This window comes from Sturnus vulgaris, chromosome 6, assembly GCF_052056855.1.
Source record: "Sturnus vulgaris isolate bStuVul1 chromosome 6, bStuVul1.hap1, whole genome shotgun sequence".
Taxonomy (NCBI): Eukaryota; Metazoa; Chordata; class Aves; order Passeriformes; family Sturnidae; genus Sturnus; species Sturnus vulgaris.
In genome coordinates, this window is record NC_142248.1 from 11,657,726 (window position 1) to 11,685,515 (window position 27,790).

General features: G+C 40.1%; 1 protein-coding gene across 1 annotated transcript; it reads right to left on the reverse strand.

The window, feature by feature from the left end:
* Positions 1–2,478: 2,478 nt before the first annotated feature.
* EHD4 (EH domain containing 4) lies at positions 2,479–26,193 on the reverse strand. Its single transcript, XM_014869269.2, has 6 exons — positions 25,884–26,193; positions 17,963–18,139; positions 13,595–13,692; positions 9,277–9,689; positions 6,278–6,442; positions 2,479–3,809 (listed from the first exon to the last, which is right to left on the reverse strand). The coding sequence occupies exons 1-6, from the start codon at positions 26,117–26,119 to the stop codon at positions 3,273–3,275; spliced, it is 1,626 nt and encodes a 541-aa protein (XP_014724755.1). The 5' UTR covers positions 26,120–26,193; the 3' UTR covers positions 2,479–3,272.
* Between the last annotated feature and the right edge of the window lie 1,597 nt (positions 26,194–27,790).

A 27,790-nucleotide genomic window follows, 5' to 3' on the forward strand; every position in this document is an offset into this window, starting at 1 on the left:
TAAGACAGTAGCCTACATCAGTGGGCACAAATTTCACAGGATGAGTTACAGACAGCTTTGACTGATCTTGCAGAAAATGTTATTAAAATCCTAGGCATAAAATGTCCAACCAATCCAACACCTTCACCTTTCTTCAGCAGACATTAGTAACAAACTGAACACCAAAGATCACCTCACACTGCTGTTACCAATAACTACTTAGAGCATACTATCCCGAGAGAAGGCAGTCCTGCTCACTTCTCATGCTTTTATAAAATACAGATTCACTAACTCCACAGAACATTGTCCAAAGAGTTGTGTGGCTGGTTTAACTGAAGGGCTTGCAGCCAGCCAGCAAGGCTAACGGGGGAGGCCCATGGACCTGTGAGGATGTAGTGAGATCCCCTCCCCTGTGCAACAGCAACCTACTCCATCAGTTTAGTTGTGCAAGAAACTGCTGTTTAAAGTTCACATGAAATGTGCTTTATTCCTATCATCTAAGTGTGATGCTAGCTCACTGTACCACATGCCTAGAAATGCATTTATGCAGCTGTGGATGCTGACTAGGAAACACTTCTATTTCTCTAGATTGCCAGAGAAAATCCACCTCTACTCCTACACATGCTTTATGCATTCATCTTCCAAATTCACAGGAACACAAAGCCAAATACTACAATCCCATCTAGGCAAAACATTTTAACTTATCAAAATTATGTATTTCAATTTGTCTGCCTTAAAACCAAGTTAGCATATCGTCACAGAGACTGAGGAAAAGGCTGTGTTCTCCATTTTACTACCAACAAAACTAGAAAAATAAAGTAAAACCACTGCAACTATCCTGCTCTTCTCACTGAAGGAGGATATTTCTAATGGCATGGGATCACATGGCTCCAATATACCTGGAGCATCACCCCTGGAAGCTACATGTGGTGGGAACTCAAGCATGAGTCCAGCCCTGTGCTGCTGCAAAGTGAGGCAAGGCAGATCCTCTCAGCTTTGCCTACACTACAGTAGTCACATACACAAGCTTGCATTCCTTCTCCTGGTGGCTTTCCTGATTAAGCTAGTCACTAGCGCTAAGCTGGTCAGTAGTGTATAAAGTGGTACTGACTGCAGACACTACCCACAAACAAACACATTTTACTACTTCTGCAGCCTTTTTCTTCTTCTTAACACCTGCAATGTCTATAGACTACTTTTTGTTCAATCAAAAATAAATTACATAGAAAATAGTTACTCTGCAGATGTACAGTCACACAGGTAGACTCAGTGTCAAGTTTCACAGCTCTACTAAAGTGCACAGAGATGCACTAAGGTTAATTTGGCTCCTAATTCAGGTCTATCAGAAATAAAGTTGGTATGCTTGAATGATAGGAAAAATACTTAAGAATTGGAAAAAAAAAAAAAAAAACAACAAACCAAAAAAACCCACCAGGTTTTCAGAACAATTAAACTATGCCAGGACATCCTTGACACAGGCCCAGAAACCTGGCAAGGTAAAGGTGGTGTTCTGCCATTACTTAAAATAGCATCATTGTTTCCTCATGGAAGAGCCCTGACAAAGTTAATGGAAACTGCACCTCAGAATAGAACAGATGCAGAAAGAGGAGAGGTCCAGCAAGATGTGAAGCATTAAACCTGACAACCTACAAATATATGATTTGAAAAAAGAAGCTGAGGCTTTTCTTAGGTCACACACAAAACTGAACACGGAAGCATGACTAGAACCTTTAGTGGGAGACAATATCCAAACTATTTCCCTCCCCACCCCTATTGCAAGGATGTTAAAGCACATTTTGGCTTGCTCTGTCTCAGAAGGCATTACTGCTGCCACTTACTGGGACTTAACAAAAAAGTGCTCAAAATTACAGTACCTTTGATGTATAGGGTCCTTCCTATTACAAATGGAGTACGAGTCAATTCCTGCTCATGCACATAGACCAGAACTGACTGCCAAAATCGATTTTAGGAAAGAAATGGCCCTCCCTGAAAGACTCAATTCACGGGGCCAAAGACTTGCCTTATTTAAAGGTACTGATAAAAATCAGTTGTAAGCAGACAGTATGCTCAGATTTGATTGTGTCTTGTTGGAAAATAAATGTTTATTAAGTATCCATTCCTTTCATGGATTGTTTTCAATAAAGGAGTACTATTTGGAGGAATGAGTCTATCATTTATTACAGTCAATGTAACAGTTCCTGTTAGCCTCCCCATCCTTCAAATCTGCCACCATGGGAATTGAATCTCTCTTTTGTGGTTGTCAGCTACATGTTGGCAAAAGAGTTAAAAACTTCTCTTAAATATATTATATATTAAAAAATACACAGATATAACTGTATACTTAGCTGTAAATAGCAATTAAATACCAATGAAAATATCCAGAGACAATTTTATGTGCTTTGAGGAGGTTGACTTTGAGCAATACACCTTTTCTGAACAGAAAGTGAGGCTTAATTTCAATGCAAACATGTTTTTTTAGCTTAAGAAACCACTCTGCTGTCACTTTGAACCATTCAGAAATTCATTGTCTGCAGAGAAGCTGAGCTTAAACCGCAAAGAAAATTATAAATCCAAGGAAAAAAGGAGATCTCAGTTCTTCTAATAATACTGAATATATAGTGCTGTGTAAAACGGAAGAAGCTGTTCTTCAGATAAGACATAACGACAGATTGAAAACATAATTTTAGTATTTTGCAGTTCTAGATAGAATCTAAAGTTTTAAAACAAGTTTGCTCATATTCTGAGCACTTACAAAATTCTCCTCATCACTCTTCTAACTCCAATTAAATAATAATAATAATAAAAAAATTTCCTTTTATATCAACCTTTTCTCAGACTACAGAGATGCTGACATTTATCCAATGGTTTAAGTACATTTTTAGCATCTAAATATTCCTTGCATAGGCAGGTGAATTTAACATTTTGAGCTTCAGTGTGATATTTAGAATAGTTTGGAGACACTTAGGGTTGGTAAGTATTTAGGTTTGGTGAAGGCCAGCAAGTTTTATGCATGGTGTTTTCTGCTTTATAGTTGTAAAGGCAGCGAGACATGGACACAGGACTACAAAAACATTTTCACCTTATGACATAGCTATTATAAGGCACTTGTGATAAGCATGTCTGAGTGAAGGTCAGCAAGGACAGTGACATGAATGTTTCCCTGCTTATAACTTCAGTAGCTGGCGTGAAATGTGCTGTGAGGTTTAAAGGATCTAAGCTTAACTTCAAATTTTGGTATTTTCAACACATTTCCTGTGGGATTTTCAAAATCCTCATTCTCGCCCTTGCATTGTTCATTCTGCTGTCTGGAAAGGTTTCCTGTGAGATGGTGGCACCAGGTGGGAAGGCAGAGTGCCAGGCAGTTCATACCCATCCAGTTTAATCTTGATGAGATGTTTTGCTAATGCAAACTCTTCATCATCCAACATCCCATCGCCATCACAGTCTGCAAGTTTCCAGATCTTCCCCAAGACGCTATTGGGCAGTTTAGAAGTCACCATCTCCTTCTTGGCACTAATCCCAGATATTTTGCCATTGATTGGTGACAGAGTGTAGAAAATCTCATCGTAAGCAGGTTTGTCTTTGGCAACAACCCACTCCTCTTCATCAGCTCCTTCCTTAGCACCTTCCCCGTATCCATGGCCAAAAGGTCCTGCCATGGTGCCATCAAATGCTCCACCGTGGACCATCTCTGTGGGCATGTTGCTCTCTTCCTGTCTGATGAGGTTCATCAGGGAGGCAATTTTGTTGGCCAGCATGTTATCCACAGCTTCAATTAGCTTCGGTTTCAAAGAATGAAATTTAGTGAAGTCACAATTCTCCAACTGCTCCTGTGAATGACACAGTGACAGTAGTTAAAAACAATTCCAATACATTGAAAAGTTTAAAGAATGGGCTTCAAATTAAAATAATCAAGTAATAATTCAATTAACATAAGTGTCTTTTGAAGCTGTTTCTACAGTTGAAACTCCTCTTGAAGGAGAAACAAGACACATATGTACCATACAACCAGTACATTTGATCAAACACACTAAGACAATTTTGCAACAGTGTACGAGTTTGTCCATTAAATTTACATTTACAATACAGTTTTCAAAGTGCAGCAGATAAAACCACTGCAGTTGATGGATGTTACCAGCAACTTTCCATTTGATGATTTTTTTCCAAACATCAAAGAAAGCCTGCAAGTAAGTCCTAAGTCCTGCTAGCACTTATGCAAATGTTTAGAGTTAAAAATAAAATCAAACGTTTGCAGGACTGATCTGATTTTACAGATCAGACTTCTTGGCTGTGGTTAGGTCAGGAAGTGTCCTTAACCAATAAAAAAAAGCTGAGCTGAGCTAACAGCAGCAGTGTTTTACAGCAGTGCCACCAGAACTCATGAAGTCAGATGGTTCCTGCAGAATTTGTGGAGTTTTCATCATAACACCAGTGAAATGCTTACCTAGGTGATACATACTATTCCAACACAAGCCCAAGTATGTTTTAAACCACAGCATTGTAAAATAAAAAATGCTTTAGGCAATTATTAAATTTTATCTACATGCAAAATGTTTGCCAGGAAGAGAAAGTTAAAACCCCAAACATCATCACCACCACCACCTCCCACTTTATGTAAAATTATGTTAAATTGCTTTAACAAATCTCATCTATCCCCTCAAGGAGCTGCTCCTATACATATCAAAATGATCATGACATGAACCCAAGAAACCTGGAGCATGGGGTACAGACAACCAACAACTCTGTTCAGGTAACATTTATACACAATCACCTGATTTACAGCACCTGATCAGAATAAATTTATGTACTGCAATAAATCTCAGGAAGCAAAGGTCAACTTGCTATCTGTTTTGGCACAATTTTGTTTTCACACAATTTTACTTCCTCACAATTTTGCTCCTCATTACAGGACTGATCTCTCCTGTACATATTTGCTGCCATCTGCTGCTGAGGCTTAACTGACATGTACTGTAAGTTTGAAAGAGTTCAATTTAAATTTTGTTTCAATATTCAGATCTCTTATTCTCTCATTCTGCATCACAAACAAAAGCAGCCAGGGAAGAAAGAGTCAACTTTTGCCACAAAATCCCCTTTCAGAGCCTAACTCATGAAACCCTTCCAACAGTCCTGCCTGTGAAAACTTAGCTAAAATACATCTTGTGCTTCATCTATGATTTGCTATCTCATGCCAGTATTTGATTCCCAGGTTAGATATTATAGTTCATGAAAGAAACTCGTGCCTTCCTATAGATAATCAGCCAATCATCTCTCCTGATGATTAGCTGTGAAAGTGTACCACATATACTGTCAGAATGACACATCTGGAAAACATCCTCCATCACACTCATGACTAGTCCATGGTCAGAGCAAACTGCAGGCTCCTGATCTCTTGCTCTTCAGCTTTCAAGTTGAATTATCCTCTAATTCAAAGGCCATTTAAGAAGCCTATGATCTGAGACACAAAAATTGCCAATTGATGCTTGAAATCGCTGCTAACAAAACATTAGTTGTTTTTCCCTAGGATATTTTCTAAACAACTCATCTCAAATCAGAGAACAGAAATAAATAGGCAAGAAAGTTACAGAAAGTTGGTTGAAAGACTGCAGAAAGTCCAAAAGAAGAAGAGAAAAAAGGTATTTAAAAATTAGTTGTGAGTATAAACCTTCTCTCTCCTTTATAGAATACAATCTTAACAGGACAAGAAGAAAGCAAAAGACTATTTTCAGAAGCAAGAGGTTTTAAGCTGAACTTTTCAAGTAACAAATTGCCTTTATTACTCACTGGGAAACAGTACCAGTAAAAACAGGAACAGAGTAGAGTAAAAATGAACTTATGACTAAGGATATCTTCACCTACACAAATATTTGATACCATTACAAAATTGATAGATATAATCATATTTAGGATTCAAAACAAGAAGTCCCTTTACCTGTGAGTATTCACTGCCATTTCTTTACAAAAAAATGTAAAAAACATTTTTTTACATAGCCTTTAGTACTTTCTGCCAGGAGTGACCAAGGACTGATTAAAAGGACAGAAGGTCAGATTCCTTATTTTCATGTTCTTTGTGTAGTCCTGTAGCAGTGAATGCACACTAAGCAAGTTACCACTCTTTTTCAGTCTGAAACACTTCCAAGTCACTCTAACCTCATATTAGACAAATGACTGTCATTTCAACTGCTCTACTGCCAAAGACCCTAAGCTGTAATGCTGAGATACTCTGTTCTACCTTTTCCAATTTGGCAATCCTGCTTTAAGTGGAGAGTTCTTTGAGTGGAATGGTACTCTACCATCTTACCTGCATTTTCTTGACTTCAGGGAAGTCCCCTGCTGAGATATGGTGTTCCCTTTGCAGCTGGATGTAGATCTCTGGCAACTTGTTGATCAGTTCCTTCTTCTTGTTCTCTTTCCCAAATACAGAGGGCATCTCTTTTTTCAGATAGCTGATGATATAAGCATGAACCTAAAAAGAAGCAAAACTGAAATCAAAACTACTGTTCACCGACACTTAGCAGTAGCATTCCTCACCTAGGTCATAAAAAGAAACAGAAATATGTTTCCCTAAGGAAAGATATTATCAACTACTGTTTCTGGAACTTCATGTTTACATGAACAGTTAGCTACCAGTTAGTTATTATTAGCTTTTGCTGCTCTCAGCATTCCTTTGAGGGGCAGAGAAAAAGGAAACACATTTCAAAGAAATACAGATGCACACTTGCAGTTTTAAGGAGAAGCCTGGTACAACATTCTGTGAGCACCAACAGCAAGAGAAAATGCAAGACTCCAAACCCCACGTCCTGACACTATCTGTACACAGAGCTCCAGCCATACTGATCCATCTGTATGATTTGTACATCATTTGCCTCACCAGCCGTTGTGGAAATCAATGGGATGGATAATTCCTCTGGTAACCCAAGTATGCAGGGCTATCTAGTTGAAGTGATATTGCATTCCTACCTATTTACTCACAGAAAAGTGAGTACCTATAGTCTATATTTATAGATCTATAGTCTATATTTATGCAGCCCCCTATGCAGATGGCAGAGCAGCCAGTTCCCATAGGAGCAGCATGCCACGGCTGCCTGGTGAAGTCCTAGGGAGAGAAGTAGAGCCTTTCCAGCTCATAAGGAAAGACATTAATTTAGGATGTCTTTAAACACATTGATTCTTGCACTGCCATCAAAATATCCATCCTGCCCACCTTCCTTATGCTTTTATTCTGAACCATTCATCTCCTCCCCCTTGCCACTCTCCCACCACTTTTGCCCACCAAAAGGATCTGCTTGGCCAGAGAGCAAGTGATCAGGTCCAGAACAGAAACAGTGGCTGCACTTCCTAACTGAGGTGAGTTCACCTATCCAGCTCATTGTGTGGACACTGACCCTCATTTTGCACACAAAAGGGAAGGCAGCAGGGCAGAGCCTTCTTTTAAAAGTAATGCAGGGCTATCACAACTTGATGTTACCAAACTGCTCTCCCAAGCTCTGACCTGACCAGGACCACAGCAGACAAATGACCTCCACAACAGGATGTCCTTACAGAACACAGGTTCTTGTTCATTTAAAAAGAATGTAGCTGTCCATAAAACAGAAGTTACTTACAATTTTCACATACACAAGAAAGAGTTAAAAATTAGGTATGCCTATCAAACTGTTAAGCAATAAACAGGTGAAAATTTGAAGACTGGGGGAAGACAAACTACCATAAAGAAGAATCAGTAAAACAAGTAATTGCTATGGTGTGGTGTAAGTCCAATACTTATTACCTACAAAACCATGCCAGAATATGTATTATAACATTCTACACAAACCTTACACAATCTGCACACAGCAATTGCTCTCCCATTCATTTCCTTACTTGTTAAGGAGGAAATGAAAAAAAAACAAAACTTTGCTTTTAAAATAAAAATGATATAGCCAGCTTTTATGTGCACATCTTAAGTTCACAACACCACTTCAACACTTCCTTGTATCTAAAAAGAGCATATGCATTTTAATTGCAAATAAATTTACATTTCTGTAGACGAGAAAAAAACTCTAGCATAAAGAAGCATAAACCCATGAAATTTTCTAAGAGTAAAATATGAGTATTTCTCTAGAACTACAGAATGGATTCAATGAGGGTATTTTTTAGAGCCTTTATAAATAATTGTAAGTAATTTTATGGATCTTATGTCTGAAATAATATTTCTATCAAACCGAAAAAGAATATGTTTGTAATTCATAAGCACTAACAGTTTCACATGTGTGTTCTGAGTGGCCTAAGGTCTGCCAGTATGCACATGTGTTTCTTGTAGATAAGAACAGTCCCCATCTTCAAAATGGGATAGTGAGTCACAGGACTTAGGAAAAAGAAAAAAAAAAAAAAAAGCCTAATGCCCAAATTTGACAGCATGTTTAGAGTTTGCTTTTGTTTCTGGTGACTGTAAATGCTTTAGAAAACATTAAGAAGAGGGTAGCACAGAAACAGAGTAAAATAAACTCCACACTCGATGCTGTAAAAAGTGATTTTTGACTGTCAGTACTTCGAGAGCAGTTTGGAAGGCAGAAAAATTGCACTGGATTACATTGCTGCTTTCCTGCAGATAAACAGTTTATTCCCCTTCCGTGACTGTCTAACATATCCCCAAGAGCACTGTGTTCTGTATTTACCTTGGTCCATTTTTATTTTACATTTCATAGAAATATCTAAAAATTACTCAACTGACACTCCTTCAGTGCCAAAATTATTGTAACAAATGATCAAATGCTGCCAACATTTACAAAACAGACTGGATCTCAGGTTTCTCTGGGATCAGAGCAACTTTTTATACAACATTATTGTGATTTTAAATGGAATTTTCAAAGAAGCAACTTCTACAGGGTGCCCTAAAGTTCAGGCCACAAAAACCCCACTAACAAACAGCCCCACTCCAACTTGAAAAAAATAACATCACCAAAAACCCCCCAAAAGTCTATCTTCATATTCAGAAATTTAAATAAGCCAAACACACCACCAAACAACTACTCCTATACTGATGGATTTGCAGGTCCTCTTCATTTTTGATTAGAAGTTCACATTAAAAAGTGTTTCAAGGAAAATGCATTTGGTTTGATAACTGCACAGGAAATTAGAACTCCTGTCTGCTACCAATAGCTTTCTCCCCAAGTGATTATTTTTTCCTTGAAACAGTGACAATTCAGTCCAAGATTAAAAACTGTGCTACAAAGATGCTTTATAGCAAGAGAAAAACCGAGAAGGTTGGGACGGACCACGCTGAGAGCAGCACGGACTGCGCCGTTTCCTTTCTCGTCGTACCTTCGCAAGTCTTGCCCTTTTAATGAGATCATTGAGCTTCCTCACCGCAGCCTTCTGCGGGAGACTCTGGATATCCTTGAAGAGATCCTGTGCCTCGGCTTCGAAGAGCCGGCGGTTGTCGGTGTTGCGGAGAGGATGGGCCCAGAAGGAGCCGATGTAGACCCGCAGCACCTCGGGCGTGTCGATCACCTTGCCCAGGGACCACATGAGCGCCCCGTACACCCTCATCAGCTGCTGCGTGTCCACCTGGTCAGCCTTGTTAAGCACCACTCGAATCTTGTCATCCTGGCCCCGGAACGACTTGATGGCCTCTGAGAACTCGTCGGATATATCCAGCTTGTGGGCATCAAAAAGGAGGATGATTCGGTCAACCCTCTCGGCAAACCACTGCAGGACTTGGCAGAAGTCGTAGCCTGAAGGAAGAACACATTGTGACAGTCTTACCATTCAGAGAAACTGAGTCCTGGAGAACGTAGGGATGGGGAGAGAGAACAAGGGGATAACAGCCTCTACCTGGGGGCAAAAAGGAGATTTATTACTCAAGAGGACAGCATTCGTGGGCAGTGAGCTCAGAACAACTGTATCCCGCATTTCCTTGGACCAGTCTCACTATTACCACCTTCTGTTTTTATCACTGCCATTTTTTCTGTCTCACACCTACATTCGCCTCTTTCCAGGAGTCTGGTTCCAGCACAGCACCCAAGCTAAACAGGACTGTGGGGCTCTGATCAGTCTCTCTTCACCTCTGCCAATATTGGTCACTTTGGTAGCACTGCTTATCTGAATTAACAAGGAAAACGGTGCAAGTCCAAGTCAGCAACCAGAAGTATTTGGATTTTAAAACCGTTTTTAAACTCATCTCTCCTGATCTTGCAACACTTGCTGTTATTTTCACCACAGCAGGCTAAAAAGTACAATTTACAAATAACATAACTGCATTGCTGATGGCTTTGAGGACATGGCAGATTACAGAGCACGAGCAGTGACCTTTCTGATCACCTGAAACAAGCTTTATCACGCTCTAAAGAAAAGCCTATTCATAGCACCTGTCTAAATGCTTTTACAGGTTCAGCTGGTACCTAATCCACACAACAAACAGTATCCAGGAACTCCTTATTCAGAAGTGACACATCTAATCCGCAGAGTCACCACTGGTGATGCAGCTTCTGGTTTGGCATGTGTGTGACTCAACTAGTATGAGTAAGGAACAGCAAAGTATGCACTGGGAGCTTTTTGCTTTTAAAAAAAAAATCAGTATCCATTTCCCCCTGAACGTTTTCCCCACACTTTTTGAAACACTTGCCTTCACACCACTTAATCATGAACGAAACACCCCCTCCCGTCCTAAAAGGGGTTCCTCCCTACATCCTGGCAGACACTCATTTTTCCTTCCAGTCTTGCAGATCACACAGACATTTCTGTCTGCAAGGGCGTGAACACCACCAGTGATGCTGCAGAAGCAGCACAGGGACGGGCATTGTCTGACCAGGGGACAATGCTGGCAGACGTGCACATTCTCCTCCAGCCACTTACACTGTCCTGAACTGACAGGCAGGAAGCTTTGGCACATCCTCCTGCCGACAACAGGAGCGGGAAAGGTCTGTCCTGAGACATCTTGGAATGTCACCCTCTGCGTATATTTTTGATCCTTCAAGAAATCATCTGTGGCCTGGATGCTTTCCAGAGTTAAAAATAGAGCATGCTGGGAAGTTGTGCATGTCCTCTAATTTTACATAGCTCATTTTTGTTTTCCTGTAGGTTAAAATCAAAGCTAATATTTGAGTTGCCTCTTGGTCTCAGAAAACATCAACTTACTCCTACTGATACATGTCAAATTTTAATATTATACAGATGTTACATTCATTCATAGCTAAATATGAAGTTTGTAGCTAGTGAGATGGGAAAAAACATCAACAGCAAAGAGACAAGGTCTTACACTGAGGCCCTGCAATGTAATTCTTCCATCAAACATTTTAAATAAGAAAAGCCGCAGCTTACAAATGTTAGACACAAGCTAAACTTCTAGAAAGCAGTACCCTCTCTGTCAGAGACACATTCAGGGATAGCAGAAAACATCTTATACAATCCTGCTTACATTTGCACACAATAATTTAGGAAGTCATCAAAGCAACCCAAACCTCAAAACGTGCTAAATTAGACTTACAACATAAATATGTTTAAGTCAGACCGGTTCCTTCAGGAAGCAGGTCAGACAAACCTTGCTGTGTACAGCATTCACAGGACAAGTCAAGTTTGTGCTCCACAAAACCACCTATATATGTTTTATGCAAACTGCAAAAACAGCCCAAAAGCCATTTACAGGAAATGTATCTGACTATGCAGTGTTTCAACCAAGGTTGAGTGTAGTAGGTTCTAATCTTGACAGCGAGGAATATGTGTATGCAATAAATGCATAGGCACTTGTAGATAACTTCTTGTATGCTGATGCCTAAGTACATGAAATCTTTATTTAACCTGCCCTCAAAGCCTGGGACACTGAGAGAACAGTGCTCTAAAGCCAACTCCCAAAACCTCATATTTGGTACAAACACACATGATTAAACCTAACAGCATACAGGAGAACCACACTTTGATAAAAGAACTATGACAAGGGACACGTTCAAGACAATCTTTAACACATGGGAAAAAAAATCGTGAAATGCAATCTAATCAAGTTATAGCCTGTGAAACAGGTAAGAGTTTGAGGTAATCACTGAGCTACGTCAAATTAGGTGAAAGTCTCTCATGCCAAAGGGCAGTCCAGCTAGGCTGTAACAATTGATAAGGCACATACCACCAAGACAAGGAGTTTTTGAATAATAAGAGAACAAGAGCCATGTTTTCTTAAATCACAGGAGCAATTCTAGATGGTAGTGAAGAGTCATGATCGTCCAGGCAACACAGGACTACCAGTGAAACATAACCTGGTGTGAAAAACAACGCTGTCCTGCACTTGAAGGCCGAGACTTCCACAGCATTACCTAATGGTGCTGCATTTGGTTACACAATTGCTCGCTTTTTCAGTGGCATATTAATACGATACTCCAGTTTTCTGCTTATTTCATGTTCTTTTCCACACTACTCCAAAAGTGGCAACAGATACCTGAATGCTGCCAAACATAATTTTATCTTGATTTAATAAGCAAAGAAAGGGTAAGATGCACCTAGTTTTAACTCGAGGAGGAAAAAGGGAGCTGGAATCCACAATGGAGAAGCAGACCTCTGCTGATTCTACCAGACTGTATAAACTGGGATCTAAACACTTTGTGGACATTTTATGAGAAGACTTTTTTCAGGACTAAAAATCTTTAGTTATACATCCAATTTTTTCTGACTAAAATAAGAGTGCTGACATGCAGTATTTGTTTTATTTCTGGTTTCACAACATTCAGGCCTTTGCTTGCAGAGATGTAGAGCTTTCATGCTGTTCATCTCTACTATTTCACCAACACATTACATAGCCAACTTATAGTTTATTTCCTCTGACAGAGATATGAAACACAAGTTTCCATTTCTTAAGCAAACGTCTGAAAAACAGAGGGAAGCATAAGCCACACCCTGCATCAGTACAATTTACAACTCCACAGAAAAGCAACATGCACTTAAATGCAGCTGAAGAATGCAAGGAAGAAAGTTGTTTATATTATACTGTTCTGTTTAAATAGTTTCTCAAGACAGGCTAATGTTTAAAACAGCTTGATAAACAGTGCTCAGTTCTCTGCAGAATTTTCTTCTTATTAAAAATATTCGCTCTTTCTCCTTCTACCATTTGACTTCCTCTTTTCACTGTATTATATTATGGCATGACTGAGCAACCTTAAGAAGCAGCTCTAGCAGCTGTGCCCACAATAAACAAACCCACCTTATTTATAGCCCCACCCCTGAATTTTTCAGACATGACCAACCTACATGTCTGAAACCAAGCTATTACAAAACATTTCTTCATTCATGAACTTCAGTAGTGTATATATAAGAGTCATTATTACTTCATGGAAAGCAATTAAAATGATGAAAATAAGGCTTTTTCTAAAGAGTGACAAAGCATTAATTAGTCAAGAGATCATGCAACTGTAGCCATTAGCAGCCATAGCAGCAGGATGAGAGAAATACCAAGCCCTACCAGCTTTCAAGAGAAAAAATTCCAAAGCTGACATCCAGCCTTAAAATATGGGTTGTACAGGGCTTGCAGTATGAAAATATGGGACAGACCACCATACAGTACCACTAAAACAGGCTCCCCAAATATTAGAATGCTGTTTTGTCCAGTAGAGCAGAAAAAATTTAGTGAGCTTGGTTACTATAAAGCTCTGCAATTCACCTCTGCTGATGCGCTGCTTCTCTCCAGAGAGAATTCCAGGGCTGTCAATGATACTGATGCTCTTCAGCACCTCGTTTGGAAGCTGAGAACACATGAACCTGCAGGAAAGGAGGGGAAAAAAACCCATTAACAATAGGTCACATACAGATTGTCTCCTGACAGCTCCCCATTATATATCTGATTCTAGAAAGACTCAAATGAGATTCAAAAAAGTTTCTGAATCCTGGCAAAACTCTATGTTTTGCAACCATACATGTTTAAGAAAAATTACGAAGACAACTTCTCAAAAAAGAAAACATAGGGAAATCTTGTAAAACTGTACGTCTAAGTGCTGATAAGACTTAAAATTTTGCAAGAGCTGACAACTTGGGCTTTAAATGCAACATTAAAAAGACTCCATCAAAGCCCCATTTTGCTAGGACCAAAATTAGTAGACACGAGAGAAAATTCTTCATGTACTCCAGCTTATGCCCAGACTCAAAGACTGAAACGGGGAGCAAGCAGAAAGCCACACTGACAATATGTTTATGTTCCAGTCTCTGCCTGGAACTCTCTCTTGCCTGATTTAGCAGTGTTGGAGTGATCCCGACTCCCTAACCCACCACTCTCCTCAGCTGGGGCACCAGTGAAAAACAACACTATTTCTCCCACAAGCCCAGCCAAAACTATCACACTGCCAGAAGCAAGAGTTCCAATTACACACAATATGCTCTGAACAATAACCTCCTGCCTCTGCAATGGCAGGCAAATTCAATGGTGGCATTACAGAAAAATAAATAATTCACAAGGACTCAGAGCACTTGGTGTGTTACATGCAAGCTGTGACAATGCTTCTGGGATAGTTATTGACTGAAGAACTTCACTGCCCTTCATCATAACCTGCCTTTAACAGATTTGCCTAAGAGTTTAATCTTCTTATCAGGGAGCAGCTGAAGATACCAGCACACAGAGAAACCCACCCTCCTCCTGTGAGGCTGCCCCACACAGGGTTAAGCTGCAGCCACAGGCTCAAGATGGGGCTGCCCTACATCAACCTATGGCTTCCCAAAGCACACTGCCCCAAAAAACAGGGTATCACAGACAGGAAATTGTAGCTGTGCTGAGGTCAAACAAGACCTTTAAGGCAAGTATCAGATACAAAATATATACTGTATCAAAGTCTAGATGGTATTTTATACAATACAAAGGAAATTGGGAAGAAAAGAAGTCCTAACACCTCACTTCACCTTGTTCTGCTAGAGACCTTGTAGCAATGAGCCTTTAACAAAAGCACACAGTGTGCCTTCTTGGATGAAACAGAAATGGCAGCATCACCTGTGCCTCCCCCTGAAACCCAAAAGGGCATAAGGAAACAGCAGCCATCCAAGCCTGATAGAACCTGAGGGTGTGTAAACATAGTGTAAAATGTATTGTTTGTTTTAGTGGGACACCAGGTATAAAAAATACCTCGTATCTGAGGCAAACTCTTCCACTAGAAAGTTTTCTACTTTAAGTGGTATTTTTGAAAGAGCAGCAAGGTACTATTTGGGAAAATTACATTATTTGAACTTGCCAAAAGCTAAAGGCAGTGCTATGTCAAAGGAAACATGCTACATGGAAGCATAATGGATGTGTCTAAGTGACAAAGAAAATACATTTACTCATGTGGACCATTACAAAAATACATACATCACTAGTATGTACAGCATGAAGTAGCCTTCATAAATTTGGAAGTGTGAAGACTGGATTTTCATGTCTATTTTTTCTTATCACTCTAATCCAACCTTAGAAAGCCCAGTGCTTGTTCAGTATCACCAAGATGTTTCTAGCCCTGTCTTATGGGAAGAAAGGCACTGTTATGCCAGCTGAACAATACAGCAGTGTCTTTACTCAGGCACCACCCAAACTGGGATGGCTGGAAAAGACCTGTGAGAAAATAGAGAATTACAGGCTCAGAAATGCAGACACTGCCATCTTTGCAGCAGTGATTAGTGGCAATGGGAGGAGAAAAGCACGAACTCAGAATTAAGTGCTTGTTAGAATACATCCATCAGATAAAGATGAAAGATGGGTTAAAAATCTTTCCTCAACCTAGTATTTTAGACAACTTAAAACTGTAATGATAGTGAGTATCTCTTGAATATCTCTTTTCAACACTGAGACTTATTTCTTAACATACCACTTCATGCAGGTCATTTAAGTGCTACATCATAAAAAACAGAACTACATACTATCCACCTGAATGCCAGACTTAAAAAAAGTGCTATAAAAACAGCTGTATGAATGAGATGACTAATTTCTTAGGGCACATTAAAATAGACCAGTACCATGCATTTCTTCCCAGCAGCACTAATGTTTTTTCATGCTTTTCTGATATAATGCAGTATTCTTCCCTCACCAGCATCCAAAGGCACACTAGGTCCTGTGCCCCTACTCTTTCCTCCCCAACTTTTCTTAAAAGTATACAGGATAAGTAAGATATTAATAGAATACCTCCCATAAGCAGTGAGATCCAGAGGGCAATTAGAAGGGGTCATGGAAAAAGACAAAAGCAAGGTAACATCAATAAATTAATGCAGCTAATTACTAAGTACAAACCTTGATTGTGATACCGTGTTCTTGTTTGTTTCATTTTTTCCATTACCTCAGTCCCTGTTTCCTGTCATTTGGATTGTTACACTTGGATGAAAAGGGCACTCAACTTCATAGTCTAAGTGTTCATAGCCTAAAATTCCTCCATAAAACAAAACACTAGGATTGGGAAACCATTTAAAAAATAAAATGGGGGAGAATGGGATGGGGTGGGGGAAGCAGAGACAAGTCTATTAAGGCAGGAGTGAAAAATGTAATATTGGATGAACTGTCATCATGGCAAATGAGAGAAGGCAAAGTAAAATATGCCCTATGATTACAGGTATCCTGGAAGGAACTCAAAGATACTGAAACCTAAGAATTTCATCTAAGCAAAGTCATAAAGAGAAAGGAGTTGGTAAGTTTTGAAAAATGCTAGGGAAAGATAAGCACCTAGATCTCTGCTGAATAACTAATGAGTAAGTGTGACTGTTGGGGGAGATAAGGGTGCTCACAGCACTCCAATGTAACAATATCACAGTCACCAAAAGAACTGGAATAATTTAGTCTGTTACTTTGAAAGTAGATCTTTTTAGCTAGCCAATAATCTTGCTGGCATACCAGTCAGAACCTGACACAATTAGTTGGACGATTTAGGCAGAAAATTACATTGCCACTCATCCAAACAAACACATATCATTATTAAATGTTCTGTGCAAATATTTGAATATTATGCAAAATAAAATCTATATTATTTATGTTATAAGTATATTAATTTTTTGTAGAGAGAGCACAATGATGAGGAAAGGGAGAAACAGAATAGTGATCTGGAAGACAGAATTTAGCTAATCATCTCAAACATGTTATTTAAAATGGGACTTGACTACAGCTTCCCACAGCACATATTCTTATCTCTGCAAAGTGATAGCCAAGCCAACTGTAAGCAGCTATAAACTTTCTTCTTTGAATAAGCACAGCAAGAGATAAAACTGTACATGATGAACTTTTAACACACATGCCAGTATTTATCAGTCAAACAGGAAAGTTTATTGTTAAAAAGAACCAATTTAGATTAATTGGCTCTCAAAGTGAGGCCTCCATGTCAAGCTACCATCAAATACAGGAAGAAAACAAGGTGATTGCTCAGACAATAAGAACGGAGTTATTAGTAATTAACTTTCAACTCGAAATGCTACTAAAGTTTACTATCAAAATATTCACACCCCCTGAACAACTCTTCCCTTTTTACAAACACAGCAGAAACTAACACCATCTCCCTGGTCTGTGGAACTACCTGAACATCCATGTAGTTGATATTAAACACTTAACAGCTGAGTTTTTATTTTATCCACGGGGCACACTTTCCATTCTTTTAGGTCTACATATCCCAGCAATTCAGGATTTTACCAACATATCCAGTGAAATCATTGGAAGGGAACAAGACAGCAAAGGGAAAATATTTGTTTCCTTTTTTATTGAATGGTAGTTTTTAATAATAGTACTAACCTATCAGTTTTACTGAGTAGTATTTTTGCATAAACTTATCCTGAGTTCCACCTGGTGTCATGCCTCACAAACAAGTCACCCAGTGGATCATTTCTAGTTTTCTGTAAACTGGTTTGAACAGCTATTTTCTATTCAGGTAACTGAATACCTCTATTGTAATGCCACCCTACCTAGTACTGCCTTTTTTTATTTAATGCACCTGAACTGCCACCACTCCTGCTTGTATTTGAATATTTATTCCATGCTGCTCAAAACAGAACACGTCCAAATTTAAATGTAGTCATCAGCAGACAGAAAGCAAGATGATCTCACCTGTTCAGAAAAGCATTTCCAAAGCGGCCGAGTTTCCGGAATGGCTTCTTAGGATCAACAACCAGGGCATTCCCAGGAACATTGCCTTCTGTTTCTCCATACATTACAGCAATAAAGGAATCTGTGGTAGGCTCTGGACCAATCCGCATGCCTGGAAAGTCTTGCTCCAGCAGGTATCTGGAGGTGGAGAACACATCATGTATTTATACACAAGAGCTAAATTTATACCTAAATATTCCAAAAGAATGAATGATTGGGATCCATGGCAAAAGCAAATGCCAACAATTTGCTTGAAAATTCCCAAGGATATGCATATTCTATAAGAATAAGATTACATTTACCTGCATTTCATTATTTCTGTTAACTGGGGAAGGAGGCAAAGGACTGAATTAGTTTTTCACAACATCTAGGTAAAAGGATAAAGTAAATCCCTTTACAAAGACAGTGTGGAAAGCACTCCCTCAACTGCAGCTCCTCAACCATTTAAGTGGATTCTTTTACCAATGATCCCAGTGCTGTAGGTTACAGTTTGTTGCTTTTCTGAGGGTTTTCAAGCCTATATCAGTGCTGCTGGTACAAAAAGGGAATGGTTTGAAGCTGAATGTGAGCAAATTCAGTTGGCTGACAGATCTAACCCTTTAATAAACTTGGTATGATCTGACTAACTCCAACTCATCCTACCAGAGGCAGAGAGAACCATTAAGAGACAGGAAAATTTTACCTGCTTGCGAGTGAGGAATTTTTTTTTCTTTTGACCTACATATCAAAACGTAATTGTTAACTAAGTCAGATCTGCAGAACTTTAGGACTAACAGTAAAGTACTTCCAAAAGGCATCAAGTCAGGTAGTGGTCTACCACCAGAAACCATCCTGCACCTCCCTTTGAGCAGTCCACTGACAGAAGACACAGACAGCACATACTCACAGAGCCAAGCCTTGGCTTTCCAGACAACGGGGTCTGAAATTAATTAAGTGCATATTTAAGTATTAAAACTTAATGGAACCAGGGCATTTATTTACAGAAAAAGCCTGTCTGCATCCCTTCAAGCAGCCTCAAGTCCTTCGAGCAAACCTCCCTCCAGCACGCACTCCATGACAACTGCCATCCTTCACAGACACACTGTGCTAAACACTGCTAAATTTTAAAGCATCATCCTCAGTCACAACAGCACCATCTTGGTGCTCAAGACTAAAACAAAGCGTTTTCAATTTCACCCTGCAGTTCTTAAAAACAACAACAACAACAACAACAAAACCAAACACCAACAAAAAACCAAAAGAACACAAGTTCAATCAAGTACAATTTAACTATTTACATAATCAAAACTGGATTTACATGAGAATTCTTCTTCAGGCACAGGTGGTGGTCCTGCGTACAACTACAGCACTAGTTACATTTTAGTGGATCTATATTAACACTGTTCTTTTAATAAAGGTTTATTCTGGACTAAATCCAACAGTGCTATGCTTATTCTGCTATAATTTCCGAAATCAATACTGATTTGAGGCTACTTGCTGGCTGGTTTTGCTGCAAAAAGCATTTTACATAGTATCTATACTTGCTGAACAATCTCTGTCTTCAATTAAAGAACCCAAACATTCAGAAACTTCATAGATCAGTGCACAGAATCTGAATTTAAGGAACTAAATATATATTACATATTTCAAACACTGTTTTCCACTACCCTTAGCAAACTGGCTCCAATTAGCTCAGCCTATAATCAGGGGGCATGGAATAATTATGTGCATGAGATTTCCTGTAGCTTTCCGCTTTCAAAAAAAGAAATTTAAAAAACGCCAATACTAAAACTTGTGAGGAAGGAGGAACATAAGAACAATCATGCCAGAACATGCCAAAGTCAATCTGTTTTATTTCTAGAATAAGCTGTACCTAATGCACAGTAACAGGGAAATAAAACTGACCACTTCCAAAAGAAAATGGAACACTCAAACGTTTCTGCTCACAGAAAGGTTTGTAAAACGCAGCAGATCCCTCACTGTACAAATTAAATCACGAAATTATCTAAATGAAATTAAGACAAAATTTCATTAATTGCTCAGCAGTTGAACCCCTGAAGGAAATCCAGGATTTGCAAATGTTGTGGCAAACAGCAGAACACCTTAAACACTAAAGAGTGTTCTCTCCTCTTCACAAAATATCACTGCAGATCAGAATTCTCTAAAACAGGATGCCAAGGTTAATTCACAAGAGCCACTAAAATTTTCCAGATTGGAGCTATCTACAGCTTTCATTTTGAAAGATCAATTATATTTCTGTCTTCTAAAATAAGGTTTTTAACTTGCCATGATAAAATGTTCTATTTCAAACATTGCTTTTCATCACTGTCCTTCTTTTAAAAGAGAAAGGGTCTCTAAGAGACTTGTAAATAACCTCTTCTCTTGATACAAATTGCTATTCCCAGGCTTCTGCTGACAGAGGCAGCAAATCAAAAGGCAACAGACAACATACACAAGAAGATGCTTCCAGAGCAGCAGTAAAGAACATATATTGAATCAAATGCACAGGAGTGAAGTCCCACATCCCAGGTCAAGGAAAACCACATGGTGGGATCTAAATGCAAGAACAGACACCTCCAGGGTAACAGGATAATTGCCATCTATTGGAAACTCATAAATTATTATGGACATTCAGTGGTGATGGTGCTTTAGATGCCTAAAAATGTAATTTCATGGCCTGGTCATGAATTTGCTGCAGTTGCAACACTTGAAAAATTTAAAGAGTTACAAGAACAGAGTACCTTTCAGGATTTCCAACATCTCTATTTGCTGCTCTAAACTCGATAGTGGAAATTGAGATTAGCTGTTTATTGAAATTACTAAACCACAATAAAGTGCAACTGAACTGCAATGATACTCTCAAATTAATGTCATAAAGGCAGCTTTAAAAAACAGGCTTTTAGAGCGATAACAATCCAGGAAGGCAAGACCTCCTTCCAAATACCAAGCCCCACCCAACAGTCACAATGCTCTGCCTGGTACAACTATTTAACAGACACAGAAATCACTTTGCAGCACAGGTATTTTCCATTAAGACTGGCTCACAACTGCACATCAAGAACTAGTACAAACTAAAATAAACCTCTTCTTGAGCACTGGCTGTGCTCAAGTGCGATGGGTTTGGCTGGGACAGTAACTACTATGGGGCTGTGCTTTGGATCTGTGCTGAAAAGTGTTGACAATACAGGGATTTCTTCATTACTGCTGAGCAGCACTTGCACAAAATCACAGCCTTTTCTGCTTCTCACCCCACCCCACTAGCAAGTGACTGAGGGTGAACAAAGAGTTAAGAGGGGACAGCCGGGACAGCTGATCCCAGCTGACCCAAGGGATGTCCTGTACCATATGGCATCGTGCTTAGCATATAAAGCTAGGGGAAGAAGGAAGGAGGAGTCACTTTGGAATGATGCATTTTCTCTTCCCAAGTCACTGTTATGTATGATAGAGCCCTGCTTTCCTGGGAATACCTGAACACCTACCTGCCCTTGGAAAGCAGTGAATGAATTCCTCGTTTTGCCTTGCCTGTGATGCTATTATTGTACCTACTAAACTGTTTTTATCCCAAGCCATGAGTTTTCTCACTTTTACCATTCTGATTCTCTCCTCCATCTCACTGTGCAGGGCGTGAGTGCTTGGTTGCAAGCTGGAGTTGTGGGGTAGGCTAAGCCAGAACAAGCTGTACCACACTTCTCAGCATGAAAAAACAATTTTACACACAAAAGGTAAGAGCAGTCTTCTGTAAATTGAAAAGCTGCCAATGTTTCTGTAGCAAATGCTGCATTAGCACAGGAATATACCTGGATTTTCAGCATCTGCCATGCTCTTCTCAGGAATTTTCAGCAGAGAAGGAGTTCAAAAAGGTTCACAGGAAGAATGCTTAAAAATAGCCAATGCCCCAAAGACAGTCTAGATCAAACAACAGACATCCTGTTGATTCTTCTCTCTTTGTTTTTACCTGGGCTATAACCTTTCAGCTTTGCCAATAAACATTCATCTATGTTCCTCTGCAAGATGTATAGCCAGACTATGGGAAACTAGTTTACAAAGTTCCAGAGATAGAAAAGATTACTCAGAGTTGCAGATACTCTTTATCATCTGAAGTCTAAACGCATTAGCTAGGCCACACTAATGCACAAAAGCAAGTGAGCTGGACAGAGCAGCACTGAACAGGGATACCCTGTGATGCACTGGAGATAAACTCATGGCTGCTTTATAAGACTGTTCACCTCCATAATACATCCTGCACCAAGTATTCACCTTTTTTTTTAGCACAGCAAAACTAGCAGATGTTTGCTTTAGTGTAAGAACTCTGCTCTAAATAACTCAAAGCTTTCATGTAGAGCTAGTGAAGGAGTCACAGCTTTCGCCCAAAGAAACTAAGAGGGACCTTCCTCCAACTTCACCCCCAAAGAGACAGAAGCAGCTGCACAAGTGATCACACGCTACTTGCAGACTCCAGACACCATGCATAGAAAAGGGTGCTTTCACAAAAGTCAGCTCTGGCTGAGTTAAATAGCAGGAAGTTTTTAACCTCTGAGCAATACCTGGGAGCAAAATAAAAGCACAGCCTGGCAATCTGAGGAATTTACTTCTGGTTTGTCTCAAGTTGATAAGGCCTTTAAAAAAAACTCCAGCCTCCTACACTTTTAAAACAGAATGAAAGAAACTACCTGTTTGCATTAACTACCTCCTATCTCTTTTCCATACAGTACAATTCTCCTCTCCTGTCCCTCTTTTCCCCACTTTTTTTTTCTAAAACAGGCATGAGAAATTGAAACAATTACAGAAGCTGCAAGGCCAAGCAGCTCTCATGTAAGATAACAACTGGCTCTCACCATACTCCCACTTCATTAAACACAATTAGACAAGCATTAGCATTGGGATGTATTTGTCTGAATTGTCAGCATTGTCAAATATGTAAATAAAACTATCACCACACTACACCTTAGACAGCAAAACTGACTGGTTTCACTGCATTGTTCAAAGTGGCAAAGCGGATAAACAGCATTGAGTGAAAAAACATAAGAGCTGTTAGAAACCTGGAAGTGTTTGTTTGCATATCTTAATCCCTAGGGACAGTTAGTCACTGGTACATCAGTGTTTTCCATGAAGACTTAGTGGAAGGAACAGGGTGGATATGGATGTGTCAGAGGTATGAAAATGTCAAATTCTCACGATAACACCTCAATCAAAGTAAATTCCAAATGAATATTTGGCAGCTAAACCGAATTGTTATCTTCACACATAAACCCAATAGCAAACACTTAGACCTAATATGCCCGCCTGACTATGAAGTCAAGAAATGTGAACAAAAAGCAGTTTTAATTATTTTAAGCAGTTTTAAATTGTTTATTTAAGATTTAAAATAATGTCTGCTTATTAAAAGTCTTGGAGGAATAGATCCCCTCTAGCTCTACTTAATTCTAAGAAAAATCATCTACAACAAATACAGGATTATAACAGTCTTGAGAGGGTATGAGATTTTTCCATGGGAGATTCAGTCTTTCAGAGGGGAAATTTATTTCTGGCTGACCTGGACATGATAATATTTTCCTAGGTCTTCTTCTAAGTCTTGCACACAGCATACTAGAATTTATCTTTGTTTTGCCCTTCTTTTTCTCCTCTAAATTGGATTTTGAGTAACAGTCACTGTGACACTACTGTCTGTTACTGCCCATCTTCAGTGGAGCATTTTTTTCATGCTGATTCAGCTAATTATCTATGCTATAGAAAACGCTGAGGTAATGAATGCTGATCGTAGTGAGATCCTTTTGAAGCAATAAAAGATATTCTGCTACAGATTTGCGCTCTGCAGCCAATGCCTGTCTTCTCCAATACACCTCGTACAAAACTTTAACTGCTCTGCAAGCTACCTAAAACGGGCACAGCAGAAAGGGGTGAAGAGGGTAAGAAGAAGGGCACATCACAGTAGAAGCCACCTCTTGCATCAAGCCTGGTATTTTAATAAAACACATGAGAAAATATCTTTGAAAATTTCATCTCTGTCAAAATTGTCATCTTTTGGCATCTTCATCCAGCACTGACAAATGCTAAAAAAAAGCTGGCAAGAACTGTAATAAAGTTTAGGTCTTTTCTCATTCAGACTGTACATTAGTATCAGCCAACCCTTTTGCTCAGTATTTTATTGCTACAGTGATAACAAGTTACTCACAAAGCAACAGTAGCAAAAATATATCTAAGGCACTGCAAAGAATATTAATGTTTCTAAGCACAATATTGATTTGTATTCCTGTCAAATATGGGCAGCTGTAAAGGACAGAAAAGCTGAACGTCCATAAATCAAGAACCTGTGTTTTCAACCTAGGCAAACTCTTACAGGAGGGGGGAACACATGAGTTTTCTGTGAATTGCAAATAACAGAACAACGCTGCTGACAGGCAGAACAAGCTCTGTTATGCACATATTTGTAACCATTCTGCCTTCATCTGTATTACCTGTGCTCTCCTCATCTTGTCCATAAGCCAAGTAACAACACTTATGTGGAAATATATACAGACTAACAAGGCAACTGCAATTTTAAAGAAGAAAATGAATAAGTATGCCTAGAGAAATGTTGGAAAAATCCAAATCAACAAACCTCTCCCCCCCACACTTGTGACTGTCTATGGAGATCCTGAAACTAAGTTTATTTTAATTACAGCCCTATTTCTATTTTTAAAATATTCCTCTGAGCAACACCCTTTATGTGTTTGTGGGAATTCAGTAATAATCAGTAAAGAAACCATGTTCAACTTCAAGCTTTCAATTAGCTAGTTGTAAAAAGACACATGATTAGTTCTGTAAACATCTGAAAAGCTCTCAGGTGATTAAAGGTAAACATCGTATTCAGTGGAGAGGAGAGGTAGGTATTTTGTACTTCAAGAAGCAAATGGTGTTATGGCAAGGCTGCCCATAATCTTTGGACCTGAAAGATAAATATTTGTAAATTTTACAGAAGGACTATAATGAACTTCAGATATAAGTAGGTCAAAACGTGAACCAAATGACCCCTCAGTGTCTTTTGTAGAGCTGGGCAAAACCTTGGACTGATTTGTAAGTGGCATGTGAGAGGGAAACTCAAACATATGCAAAATATTTACAGATTCACAGTACTGTGCTTACTCGAGACATGCTTCAGCTTCCTAAAGATGAGTTACTAAGAAACTTAGAAATCAGGAATACAGGAAAGACAGAAAATACTACAACAGGAACAACATTATTAAGCTGTCTTAGTAGTGATACTGTTTCTTCAATGTAATTGATCAAAATAAAGGCAAATGGAAGACTTTCCATATAACACGTGTTTTTTGCCCAAAACTCTTGTCACGTTGTTCTTCTATGATCACATCCGATCTGTGCATTAAGCTACTTTTGGGAAAGAAAGGGGAGTAAATAAGGTTAAGTGATCCCTCCTGGCCGGTGCAGTCATACCGTTTTAGCACGAAGCCCCTGCTTTTCCTTTGAAATAACTTAAGAGATTAAAAGAACTAAGAGGAAGTATGACAACGGGGTTACACTTTCTCAGCAGAACATGAAATAGAATACTCTTGAACAGGAAGCAAGCGGCGAGCTACAGAGCGTGTAACAGGGTCGGGAGCGGCACCGTCCTGGACACAGAACTGGGTCGGGAGCGGCACCGTCCTGGACACAGCACGGAGCTCTCGGTCCGCCCCGCTCGCAGGGAAGGTCGCCGGCCGCGGGCAGGCACCAGCCCGGTCACCGGCAAGCGCTGCGGGCCTGGGCTCGCAGCCCGCGGGGCAGCGCTGCCCCAGAGCCGCCAGAGCGTGGGAGGGATGGATTTAAAGCAGGCAGCAGCAGGCGGGCAGGAGCTGAGCCAGGATGAGCGAGCGGCCGGCGGGGCGAGGCTCCCCGGGCGGGGCCGCGCACGCCGGGGGTCACCTACCGGATGAAGGTGGTCTTGCCGGTGCTGTACTGCCCCACCAGCAGCACCATGGGCTTGTTCTCGAAGTCGGCCTCCTCCAGGGCGGGCGAGTGGAACTCATGGAAGCGGTAGTGCTCCTCCAGCGGCAGCAGCTTGCGGAGGTAGAGGTCCCGCAGCCCGCCGGTCACCGTCTGCACCACGTCGGTGCCGCCGCCGCGCTCCCGCCCGCCGCCCTGCTTCCCCAGCCAGCTGAACATCCCGCACTGCCACTGCCACTGCCACTGCAGCCACCACTGCCACTGCCGCTGCCACCGAGCCTCCCCACGCAGCCGCCGCGGACCCGCCCCGGCCCAGCCCAGCCCCGGGCAGAGGCGGTGCCAGCAGCGCTGCTCCACTCAGCTCCGGGCCGGGCGGGGCCCGTGTCCCTGCGGGACACACCCTTGGAGACCAGTGGGTTGGGGGTTTTACTGCATGGGAAGTCGGTCTGGGTTTTTTTTTCCGAATCCGAGGATTTTTTAATTTTTTTTTTTTTTAATTTTTATTTTTGGGCCACGAGTCCGCCTCTGGAGGTTAATTGTGGCTGCTGCTCCTCTCAGCGCCTTGCGATGAAATCCGGAAACACTCTGACAGCTCCCATCTGAACGTAGAATCGCCCAAATGCTTTTCGTGTTTTTCTGATGATGGTTGCTGTCTTTGGATGCAAAAGAAACGTGTGACTAAGCGCCGTGGTGTTCAGCTACGACTTAGTATAGCATAGAAATCTTTCTGAGTCGTGTGTAGAGGATACGGCCATTAGTTCTAACCTTAGGTCCTGCATTGAGTTAAGCCACGTAGGAGGATCACCTTGCACATTGATTTTACAGCAGATTTTAGTGGAGTTCACTACAGATTCACTATAACCTTGGGGAAATCAATAAAGCAAGTATTTTTTTTCCCTCTGACATTAAAGTTTGCTCACTATCTAAAAAAAAAAATAAATTGTGATCTCTGTTAAAAGGAGTGGAAATTATTGCTGAAACTGTGTTTAAACGCTATATTACAAATGTACCTTCTGTGTGACACGGCTCCTTTGCAGCACCCATATAATTTAAGTCCCATTTTGCTGGTCCAGCATATCTACTGTTTCACATTTTTATCTATGTACCTTTCTCCATCCTTATTTCCATATTGAATGCTGCATTTTCTCTGTGTGCTCCAGGTCTTTTCTAAAGACATCAGCAGGTTTAGATGTGCTCTTTTCGTCTCCTTCCTCTCTATGCTGTTCCTCAAAGAACAGATGTTAGACTTTAGCAATGCTCAATTCTGGGCATTTAATCACTTTGCCTTTTCTTGGTTCCTTGCTTCGCATTTTATTTAGGGCTGTGCATATATTTTGCAATTCTTTTGTTGCAATTTCCATGCTGAGTCCAAAGATTTTATACCATTTCACATAGGGTCTTGCTGACTGGTTTCCTCATTTTTAAAAATCTCCTTTTCATAGTTTCGTTTTGTATTTCTTTAATTGTCATTACTTTTCTCTCTATTGCTTAATTAATATGTAATTAAGTTATCCTTGTAGTTACTTACACCTTCTCTATTTTGCTTCAGTAATTTCTTTTAAATTAGTTTTGTATCACCACAACTTTAGAGGTCTGACTTCTCCTAATTATTAATTATCTGCAAAAATATCTGAGCCGTGGAAAACCTAAGTACTGCAGTGTGGAGTGAGGTTCCTTTCCCCCTTGTCTGTGGTGCTAAATCCAGTATTTAGTGACTGGAGAAGCTTACATAGCTCACATACCTCACAGGGCAGGTACAATACTGCCTCAGACTGTCCTCTGAGTCTCTGGGAATTCATGACTCAGAGCAGGACTGAGGCAGATGCAGAGCCATTGTATTTTTTCAGTCCCTAAATATTTTCCAGTGAACGCCTCAATCAGTTTTTTGAA